Source organism: Halichoeres trimaculatus, unplaced genomic scaffold (genome assembly GCF_033239565.1).
Source record: "Halichoeres trimaculatus isolate MK-OKI-2021-1 unplaced genomic scaffold, fHalTri1.1 fHalTri1_scaffold_10, whole genome shotgun sequence".
Classification (NCBI taxonomy): domain Eukaryota; kingdom Metazoa; phylum Chordata; class Actinopteri; order Labriformes; family Labridae; genus Halichoeres; species Halichoeres trimaculatus.
In genome coordinates this window covers 10,712,072-10,723,839 of record NW_027437187.1, presented here as the reverse complement: position 1 = coordinate 10,723,839, position 11,768 = coordinate 10,712,072, and the positions used below count along the sequence as shown (strand labels likewise).

The window sequence follows — 11,768 nt, the reverse complement described above, 5'->3', positions numbered from 1 at the left end:
CAAAATGCGTTGTACCGAGACGAACAGAACCGCACTGCTTGGTGGAAACATGGCTTAATGTGAATTTGAAGACTCAACTTTTCTAGTGGATTCAACAACAACATCAACAGTGGTGGATTTAAAACAGGTGTAAACGTACTTGTCGACTTCCTTTAATTCAGAAAAGAATTGCAGATTATGTGTTAAGAAAATTGATGCTTTTGTAGTTAGTTACTGGTTAACAGAGTTACATTTTTGAGTTACTGGTCAAGTTTCTTAGTATGTAACATAAATACATTTTGTGAGACTAGATGAATGGAGTATTCAGAACCAAACTTTTGGACTTGTTTAGCAAAATGAGCACCCTAATGTGGGTATCAATGAGATTACGTTGGCTTTTGCTGCGAGCCTCAGGTGCATGCTTCAACTATAGTTCACTTTTCTTGTTGGCTTATACCCTCAAAGGTTCCCACTTGATTTAAGAGCCATAATAACTATTAACTAACTAATAACTATGTAAAAACATAGCCGCTAGCCTTTAATCTCAGGGCTTCATGAACCTTGCTTTCTGTGGAGCTTTAAAAACAGGGGGATCAGTGTTCAAGCCAAACAGACGCCCTTTGTTCATAGGAGGCAGCTGGGCTGGCTGCACACAAACACACACGCAGGTGCACTAAAATGCCTTTTTAGATATGTAGACTCTTGAATGAAGAGATGAGTTCCTCCTTAATGAAATAATGGAAAGAAGCAAAGATAGCTAACATTTATTAACATAAACAGTGTTTTGCAAGTATCTAGAATGTGTCCTGATTTGTTCAAGAGTTGTAAACTGAGCCACTCAGTTCATAGTTGAGTTAAACATGAGCATCACCAAAACAACACACAGCTGTTCAATGCTCATGTCTTATAGAGCATCAGAAACTATCATTAAAATGTTCATTGCTGTTTTGGCTTTGTCAGACTATGTACACTGTACATCCAAATGTATACTGGTGTATGGAACATGTTGTAATTGTGGTGAAGTGTCGGGTTGTTTTTCCCCAACATAACATTTACGGTCACCCTCGTCTTACATGTGCAGAACAAATTATACCTATCCCATGTAGTAACAGAACTAATTACTGTTATTCCCCCGTGAAAGTACAATCAGACACACTTTAAAGAAAATCAGTGTGTGATTGAAAGAGGCGACTAAAGATAATTAATGTATTTGTATTGCGATGCAAAGTGTTGGGCTGAGCAGTAAAAACAGAATTTGCAATAATGCAATCAAACAAATCACTCTGTGTAATTTATCTCTAGGTCAGACCAACAGACCTCTTCTACTTTGGCTGCAGTGTCACTGTATCTACTCAAATTACTTCTGATTAAGCCCAAAGACTGTACAAAATATGGACATAGTCTCCACGACGTCCATCCTCTGTTTCTGATACTATGAAATGAAACCAATCTGATGATGCAGCCACATATGATATGACACCGGCTTTGAGCTTCCTTTCTAAGAGCTATGGGGTCAGTCACATGAGCTGAGCTGTGTCTCTGATTGGACAATCAAACGATCCTAATATCTTCCATACTGGGGAGTTAGAAAAAAAATCAGCGTGTGCTGATAGGGGAAATTGTTGTTTCAGACCCAGGCTGTAAATATACCTCTTAACACCCTAAAAGTCTGTTTGTTTGTTTGTTTGTTTTTTGGCTTGGAGTACGTGGTTTCTGGTCTTTCTGCAGCCAGCCTCAAGTGTATTCTCAATGAACTGCAACTTTTAGCACTTCTGCATCAGCCTTATTTTTCTAAACCTGGATAATTGCCCCTAATTAAGCCAGCTGAAAAACCAAAAGCCCTGTGGTTGACATAGTTGCTAACGACTATGTCAATCACCAAATTATGTTATTGGTGGCAGAAAATTGTCTTGTTACCGAGGGAAAACTAATGTTTCATCAAGATAGCCAGCTTTATAAGACAAAAAAAACCACTTTGTTATCCTAGAGAAACAGGATTTTATTTCTCCAAATGACAGGACAGGTATGTCAAGATCTGTATAAAACAACCAAAACAAGAAAAGCACTCAGAGAGCACAGACCTCCTCAAAGCGTATTGTGATTGTCAGCAACACTTTAGTCCTACTCTAATGTTAAACTCCCTTTCAGCAGACTGTCTGCTACAATTTGGTGTTAGTTGCAGGTTTGTACAATAATTTGTTCCCCAACAGTGTTAAAAATTATGATTATCCAGTACATATTTCATACTCCAGATCTTAGTATCCAGAATATTGCCAGGATCTGGATGGTACTTTTACATCTGTCAGAAATTATGGTGACCTTGTCTTGTGTTGTTATGCAAAAAAATCTGCCCATTTATGGTGGAGTTATAAACACATATGGTGAAAACAGTCTTATCTCACAATGATAAAGGACCCTTTAAAAAAAATCCTTGATCCGGATGGTGATCTGGATCACCTCCAAAAAGTTAATCACTTCTTCCTTATCCCATTTCAAACAACTCTCCCAAAAACATAACCTCCTTGGTGGAGGTAATTACAAGAATAAAGGGAAATAAATAAATGTAATTGTGACCTTTTAGGGTGTCCGTACGATTCAGGCTTTTTATTGCTGTAAGCATGAAAATGGACTTTGCTCAAAGCCCTGGTGACAGATAAAATGGCTAAAGTTGCATTTCTGATGTGTAGCGTCAGTTATATGTGACTGAAATTCAGACATGAGTTGCAGCAAAAGCTTCAAAATTGTACTTTCTAAAGCCTTTTGAAGCCATTTGATGATGCACTCAATGTGTCAAACATTCTGGTAAGAGGAGGACAGCGTCTATGAGCTGTCTCACCAGGGCTTTAATGTGTCCGTGTTTTCTCCCTTTTTTTGCTCTTAATTACTTCCCTCTGTAAAGGTCAGGCCTGTGCATGTGTGCCTCTGAGGTGTTTTACTTTTAATTTACTATTAATACCAGCTCCCTATTCCCTCATTACTTTCATTTATACATATTGATGTTGAGGTACATCATTACCCAATAGAAAAAAAGAGTACCAACCAGCAAGGGATGTCTTGACATTTACACAGTGATCCAGAGGAGATGAGGCACACAGAGATCTCCACTGTCTTTTCCCTCAGAAGACTTGGGAGGATGCTGCCAGCAGGGCGGTGGTGGTGGTGGTGGTGGTAGAGTTGGAGGAGGGCTGATGGAGGCAGAGCTTCCTGTCCGTCTCTCTGCTTCCCAGTGCACTAAGGGATAATTGAGCGCTTTGAAAGCCGTGCATTCATTGAGAAACCTTGACCAGCGCTGCTGAAGCCTGGGGGCTGTGCAGTGATTCAGCAGCATCACGGAGCAGCGGACGGGAGGATGAGGAGGAAACAATAACAACACAGAAGAAAATAGAGAAGGGATGAAGAGCAAGAGAGCCAAACAAAAAGATGCGATGGAGGATGTTTTGAAAACTTCTACTTTCTCACGTTAAACAACTCTGTTTTCACTTTTAATCCGTCTGAACTTTGATAAATCAGCTGGGCGGATTTCCGCGGATTCCTTGAGCGCTCCGGATCTATCGCTCGTGCGTCTTCGCGCTGCTCCCGGATGAGTGTGTGACCGTGTGTGTGTGTGTATGATAGCTGGGAGAGGATCAGCCGGAGTGGCCGACCATTTAGAAGGATGCTGGAGGGCAATGCCTGAAGAAAGAGAGGATGAGATTTGTCAGAAGGCGCTGGAACTGCTCTCTGACCTGTGCTCCAAGGGGGAGGTGCAGGATGACAACTGCCTGGACTTCATTTATTACTTCAGGGACCTGGCCAGACCGCGTTACACGGACTCAGGTGAGCTAGTTCATCTCATAACTGGGAGTTGAAAGTAGAGGGTGCAAACGTGTCGCTGACTTTTCAATCTTCGGAATTAACATTCAGTTTCATGGTAGACAAAGGAGGAATTGGTTATACTGTCAGTGTAAAAAACAATAAATGTATAATAGTAATCTTTCTGGAATGGCAGTCATTCGCATTCATGTGTTATCCTACACTCCTAACACAAGGGCTAAAGAGATTCATGAAGAAATGTAAGTAAAAGTTAAGGATTAAATATATTATGCTCATAATTCTTTAACTGAGAGGTATTTTAGTCCCATGGTGTATGACAAGATTCAGCAGACTTAAAAGATCTTAACATTTTTTTTCTCTGACTCTATGTTAAAAAAAAAAGAAAAAGAAAATAAAAGAAAGAAACATACAATACTGTGCCTTAGTTTTCCTGGATTGAAAAGAAGTAACCTGTGAACTTGTTGCTTTTCCCAAAGGAATCCTCAGACTCTGCTGTGAGGAATACCTGTAGTGTTTGATTGTTTTGTTTTCTGATTTCTCCATCACCTCATTTTCCTTGAGCTGCAGACTTTTGATTTGGTTTCTCTTTGACAGCCAGTAGAGAAGGAAAATGCCCCACCCGTTATTCCCCATTGCACACAGCACTTTGTAAACATGGATCCGACAACACAAAGAGGATCAGTGATCCACTTCCAGCCCGGAGTTGTTGGCTGCAGTTTTATCAATACTGGCTTTTGAGACACATTGGTATCTCAAAACATTCAGACACACTCTAAATGTGCCTCAGTATTTCCAAAAATTACATAACAACCCTGACAGTATGGATATTTCACTGCTGGAATGAAAAGGGAAATGGTGGAGATGTTGGAAATTCCCTGGGGCTGATTCCCAGGGCGGTGGATGATTTGATTCATAAAATGATCCCAGTTTCTCCTCCACTGTAATACAACAGTTCAGCACAATGTGAGTGCATGTGTACATCAACTTGGTACCACTGCACGAGGCTGACATGGATACATGTCAGAACATGTAAGCTGGAAGATATTTTCTAATGCATATGAGATGGGAATACACAGTGTGTGTGTGCATGTGTGTGTTCGTCTGTCTGTCTCTGTGTCTGTCTGTCTGTAAATTTATACATGAGTGTTGGTTATTGTTCACAGCAGCTGAGGCTGGGCTACTGGATTTAAACATGTTACGATCCATGATTAAACATGTATGATGAAGAGGAAGTTCAAGCTCGCAGAGTGGTTCCCCTGAGGAGGTTTGACCCACTTCCTTAGACTGCTCTAAATGCACACACACAAACACACACAATCTGATCCACTACAACTATCGAAGACTAAGGCAGGAAGGAAGAGACTCACGCCTGGCTATTCCTCCGTCAATAAAAAGGGCATTTTGAGGTTAATGTTCGTATAAGTTTAAAAAAGACTCCATCTAGTTCAGGCGTCTTGTAGGGACTTTCACGCTAGGGCTACAAAGTAGAGGAAAATTATTCAATATGACATGAGCTGTGATTTATATATGTATCAAAGCATATGTGCAGAATGGCTTTGGATCATTTAGGGTTCCAGTTTTGCTTCCAGAGCACAGCTGAAACCTTTATGGTTTGCAAGAAGCTTGGTTGCTTAATTGAAACAGATGTATGGCTCAGGGGCTTACTGTTGTGAAAAAAAAAAAAGTTAAACTAGTGCAAAAACAAACACAAATTTCAAACTGTATGATCTGGAAAGTCTGCCTCGATCAAATGTTTTCAATGGTGAGGTGGATTCTTCCATTGGTGGATGCATATGGAGCGATTTGCAAGAAGGATGCATCTCTAATTGTTGGTGGTGGGTCTGGCCTCTGTGTTACCTTCTTTAAAAAGACTCTAACACCTCACTTATGAACTCTGCTGCTGCTGTCATGTCAGAGGAGACTGAGATTTCCTTGAAGTCCCTGAATAATAATCCTTCAGAAGTTGTCATGTCATCAACAAAGAGAGAATGGGATCAGCATTGAGGACTGGGGCTTCATTAAACGTGGCACACGGCCTAACAGCAAAAATTATGTTTAAATAAAGGCTGTATGATAAAGTTATGTCACACGCATCTTAAAGTCTACATTAATAAAAAGAGGTCAGCACTTTTCCAGTACCTCAACCATCTTATACATTAGCAAATTAACGGCAGCGCGGCTGAGTGGCAGTGTTATCCTGAGGGCCTGTTTCCACTAACAGCAACACTTGAGCTCATGACGCCAATGTCTGAGGTTTTTCAGCACTACATGTCCTAAGCACAGAAGATGCCCCTGGCACCAGCTGTTTTTATCACTCACCATGCTCTTAGTGAAAGAGTTTAACATTATGAACAACCCTGCACTTCTCAACGACACTTCTTCTTCACTGACAAATTAAAAATCAAGAAGTAGCAGGACTCCTGAGATCAAAAGCCACTCTTGTTTTTTTGTGGTGTAAAACTGCTAGAACAATGCTATTTACCAAGCACTTTGAAACAGACTTTGTTATAGAGGCAAGACACAGTCATTAATACTTGTATTTGTACTGTAAAAGACTTTTTTAAGATGTAGGAATCACTGTACTGGGGGTCTAGACATTTACATATTAACTGGTGTTTTAGAAAACCATTATTTCAGCCTCTGTCTGAGACACTTTGTTTTGGCTGCTGTCTCTTTAACACTCGCACTCAGCAAACCCCCTTCCCTCTGATTGGCCAGCCCTCTGGAGGCCTGTTAGGGGCAGATCTAGTGACAGACCTTGGTGTTTGAGGCCTCTCCTTACAGTGAGTCATGAACCAGTGAGAAGATCATTGGATGATGACCTCGTCATTTCAGCAAGTCTAGTGAGACCCCGTTCTACTTTTAGAACAGACCATTTTTTTCTCGATCATTCATGTCTTAATAAATAAATCTATCTGACTGGCTGCTGGACTGCGTTGAAGTTAATCAAAAATGTCACCTGTAATCTGAAAGCATTCTCTCTCTTTCTTAAAAACTACACATCTTCAAAAGTAAAACCATTTCAGAAATACTTTCAACCTGTTACTTTAAAAATGAGTAATGCAACTGAAAACTTGAATTTCTCAGTAGGTATTTTGCAGTACCTTAGATGTTAAGAATAATAAACTTCACATTGAGTTTAATAAAACTGAAATAAATTCAATCCACAAAAGCACTCAAAAAGTAAAAGTAAACTCAGCTAATCTGTGTTCACAGTCTTTCTGAAACAAACATGATAGTTCTTTCGTCCTCAGAGTAAAGCAAACTAATACAGGTCTTCGTCTTGTGAGCGAGGATTCATCAGAAAATTAAAATGCTTAAAGCACTAAACCATTGGCTATAGGGACTGATGAAATGTTCAGGGGAATAGGTTAGATTTTATTACAACCTTTATTGCATTTTTGAGACACTGTTGCCAGGCAACACAACACTTGATATTTGGTTGGGTTATCTCTTCAAGCTGCAGGTAATATTCCTGAATGAGCTCAACAACGTTAGTGGCTCTAGTTTGCTCTGCTCTTCTCATTTTCCCATTCGAAAAAAAATTATCCACTGCATTTTCATTTCTTTAGGTTTGTTCAGCTGCCTCTGTTTGTTTGACCCAGTGCAGACACAGTGAAGCAGCTTATCAATACAGATACTACTTGACAACTTGTTCGAAGGTATAAGTTGTATTTGGCTCAAGGCCAGTTTTCTGACTCAAGCAGGCAGTCGACCCCACAAATGAGAAAGAAAAAAACAGTGATAGCATCACACAGTTGCTGCAGATTTGTCGGCTGAACATCCATGATGAGAATCTCCCATTCCACCACATCCCAAAGGAGCTCTATTGGATTGAGATCTGGGGACTGTGGAGGACATTTGAGTACAGTGAACTCATTGTCATGTTGAAGAAACCAGTCTGAGATGATTCCAGCTTTATGATATGGAGCATTATCCTGCTGGAAGTAGCCATCAGAAGATGGGTACACTGTGCTCATAAAGGGATGGACATGGTCCGCAACAATACTCAGGTAGGCTGTGGACTTTAAACCATGCTCAGTTGGTACTAAGGGGCCCAAAGTGAGCCAAGAAAATATCCCCCACACCATTACACCAGCAGCAGCAGCCTGAACCGTTGATACAAGGCAGGATGGATCCATGCTTTCATGTTGTTGACGCCAGATTCTGACCCTACCATCTGAATGTGGAGCAGAAATCCAGACTCATCAGACCAGGCAACGTTTTTCCAATCTTCTATTGTCCAGTTTTGGTGTTGCTGTGTGAATTGTAGCCTCAGTTTGGTTATTTGAGTTACCGTTGCCTTTCTATCAGCTCTAACCAGTCTGTCCATTCTCCTCTGACCTCTGGCATCAACAAGACATTTTGGTCCACAGAACTGCCGCTCACTGGATAGTTTCTTTTTTGGACCATTCTCTGTTTGAGAACAGTCCCAAAGATGGTTGTGTGTGAAAATCTTGGTATATCAGCAGTTCGTGAAACGCTCAGACCAACATCTATGCAATATTCAAAGTCTCTTAAACCACCTTTCCTCTCCATTCTGATTCTCAGTTTGAACTTAAACAGGTCTATGCCTAAATGCGCTGCCAATATGCAACCACAATGGCAATTTGTCCATCACATGGCAGCAATTAATGAGTTTCTACCATGTAATTGGCTGATTATTTGTATTAACGAGCAGTTGAAGAGTTGAACTTAATAAATTAACCAGTGTTGAATTAACCTCTAAATAACCAATCTGTTTTATGTCACTTGTATTTTTTTCTCTTTAAGCTTCTGTGAATTCAGCCACTATGAATAGGAATAAAAAAGGACAGAAATGTTTTGTATAGTATTAAAAGTCACACAAACATGATATAACATTATGTTAATGTGAAGAGAAAGAGAGCTAACATTCTCTTTAAAGGTTATATTTGACAAGGTCAGCCTGAGAGAGCAGTCGCACAGCTGTGCTCCTCAAGCTGTGGTTAGTGTATCTCCTTGACAGCCCCATCCCTTTGCTGGAATTAGGTTAACACACAAAAATGCTGTGCTACAGTGTTTCTTCATTAAGAACACCAACAGAAACAAGAATTCTCTTCAAAACCAATAAGCAGAAGTGAATTTTCTGTGACTTATCCTGGGTTGATATAGTATTACATGTGATGTGGTTTTCTCTGCAGAGTCAATAACTGCTGTCAAGGGGATTTGAACAATCAGAACCAAATATTTGATGCGCCCTGGAGAGTCAAAATAAGATGGGTAATCGTAAAATTAAAGAGAGCCCAACCTGGACTCTGAAACCAGTAAATGTGTGTGGATAAGAGATGTGAGATCTTCATATTTTCTTCACCCCAGGGTTCTCTAAAGCTGCTCTGGGATCTCTGGATTCAGAACTGTGTGCACGGCCTCCAGGCCTTGTAGTCAACATTAAACAAAGCAGAGTCAGCAGAATTATACTGTTAGCTGACCCCTGACAGGGTCCAGGATGGACTTGCTGTAACATAAAATTTACTGCCGTTCTTTAAGATACCCCAGCAACTCAAACATGAGTCCCTGTTGTTAAATGAAGATCCTTTCCCAGAAGGAGCATAAAGCTCAGTGAAGTTTGGTTTCAGGCCAGCCGACTTTAACTCATGAAGTTGATAAAGAAATAAACACCAACACATACAGATCTGCTGGATTGTTAGTATTACTGCTAACTGCACAGATAACTGAGATCTGCACTGACCCACGCTACAGGCAGCTGCTGATGTTTTATCAAAGCTTTCTGTTCGTTAAAAGTATATCCCCTCATGTCTGGTGTGATCTCAACCAGGGGTGGATTAATGCACCGGCTTACCTAGCCTGTGGGCCCCACATGTGAAGGGGCCCCCTGATTGGTCAGACTATTTTTGATAATTTAAATATGCTACCTATCCAATCAACGGGCGCCCATGTGGCCACACTCAACGGTTTGTTTGCTTGTGTTGGTGTTGTCACCATAGTTGCCAAGTCTGCTTGTCATAAGTGATTTAGAGCTTGTTTTTCTGTAAAGTTGCTTACAAATCTTGTCAGTCGCAGGCTTTGGGTTTTTTGGCTTGATTTCTTTCATGTGGTTGCAGAAAAATCACATCATTTAAAGTTTTTATGTTGACTGCTTATTGTTGATTTGCTGTTATTTATGTATAATGAGCATGTATTTTTTTATAATCAAAGTTTTAAAAAAATATTCAATGTTTTTACGTTGACTGTGTTTACTGCCAATTTTCTTCATACAAAGTAAATAATCATACTGTTATCAAGAGGTCTATTGTTAACACAATGTGGCAAAGTCACCTTTTGGGCTTGTTTCTTCAGAGCTGATCACGTGGTTTGGAGTGATCTATGATCCATGACTACCTGAATCCTCCTCTGATCTCAACAGAAAAGTTTATACTTTTGCACATCATGATAACCACAAATATTACTTAATGTCAATTTTTTTTTATTGAATCAGTAAAGTGTTTTAAAATCCGCCCCTCAAGGCTGTGAAGCAGGAACTCATTTTGCAGAATGCCTGATCTATCGAATGTCCAGGGATCAGTGCATTTAGGCTCAGGAGTAGTGACAAGAAAATAAAAACAGAAGGAGACGGGATGGGAGGATGAGACTGTTTCAGTTTAGGTTGTAGCTGATAGTCGTAAAGCACGAGACACTTAATTTTTGAAGTTTATGGTTGTTCTGTGCAGATGTTTTCATTCTGTTTGTGTGTTTGTCAGGCACCAGCACAGTTTAGATATGTAAATATTATAACTGTTAAAAGAACCTACTTCCAGTGAATAGATGGTTTTGTCATTTCTATTAAAAAAACAAAAAACAGACAGACTTAATTCTTATCTTATTTTTTCTTAGAAGGCCATAGTTTGTCCTGCCAGGATACCAATAAAGGATTTTGAATCAAGTGTTTGCTTTTAGAGATTTTACAGAAAATAAGCAAGAGCAGTGCAAAAAGTTTGATTTGTAAGAGAAAAGCCATCAAAAGGAGGGAGGGAGCAAAACTCAAACTCGCCATATTAAGAGAGGCACGATGTTGTAACCTGATTGAAGATTTAAATATTTAGACCAGCAACCCTCAGTCTGGATCTGAAGAAACAAACAAAATGTGTTTTGTTTGATCTCACAAGATTCTGTCAGATGAGGGTCATGGTTCAATAGTTGAACCACACATCACCTAAAGAATCGTCAGCTTTATATCAACTCTACATCCAACATCCAAGGCATCTTTCTGGCACTGGTAAAAAAAAAAAAAAAAAAGGTTTAAACAAACAAACAAGACTTTATCCCTTCAATGGTGCACTTCACTGCAGCTCAGTCAGCTCCATTTAGAGTTGAAGGTCTTTCTCCAGATGAGTGAGCACAGTAAGTTGACTTTTGAGCTCGTGCGCCCTGAGAGTTTTAAGTACATCTTCTATGTCTCCATATTATCTTGATCCAACTGGGTCACTGGCTTTCTTTGCCTCTCCATAAACTGAACGATCTCCTGGTGTAGTTTGAAGAAGCATTTAAACTGGGCTCAGTCAGAGCGACTCTGAGTGATAGTGCAGCCTGTGCATATCATGATAAAATATTTAGTGATAATTAAATTTTGACTGTGTGCTGAGAGTTGGAGGTAGCTGCGCCTTATTATCCGTTACTGCTGTCGTACTGAAACTTTCCATTGAGTCGGACAACAACAAGACCTTTTGACCAAAACAAAATCATATTCACACTGTGACATTATTATTAGGCTATTATTATAATCAGGTGTTCACTAAGTCTGGATATCCTCGTCTCCACACACAAAAAAATATTCCACTTAAATTGAATTGCAGTGCTAAAGTGCTAATTGTTAATTGTAATAAACAAATGAAACCACTGACCAGTAACCTACACACAGCAGACATGTGACTGGAGCGGGTTTTTTAAACCTTTTGACAGAATAGTGTAGTTGCTGATTTTTCCCTGAGGTTTAATAGAAAACCATAACCTAACTTTGC

The 11,768-nt window shown here is 39.9% G+C and overlaps 1 protein-coding gene across 1 annotated transcript in view; it reads left to right on the top strand.

Moving 5' to 3' along the window:
- Positions 1-3,132: 3,132 nt before the first annotated feature.
- syt9b (synaptotagmin IXb) overlaps positions 3,133-11,768 on the top strand; it is a 30,233-nt gene continuing 21,597 nt past the window's right edge. The window contains exon 1 of the mRNA XM_074676961.1: positions 3,133-3,795. Within this exon, the coding sequence (XP_074533062.1) occupies positions 3,588-3,795 (208 nt within the window). The 5' untranslated portion in view covers positions 3,133-3,587. The remainder of the gene's footprint in view (positions 3,796-11,768) is intronic.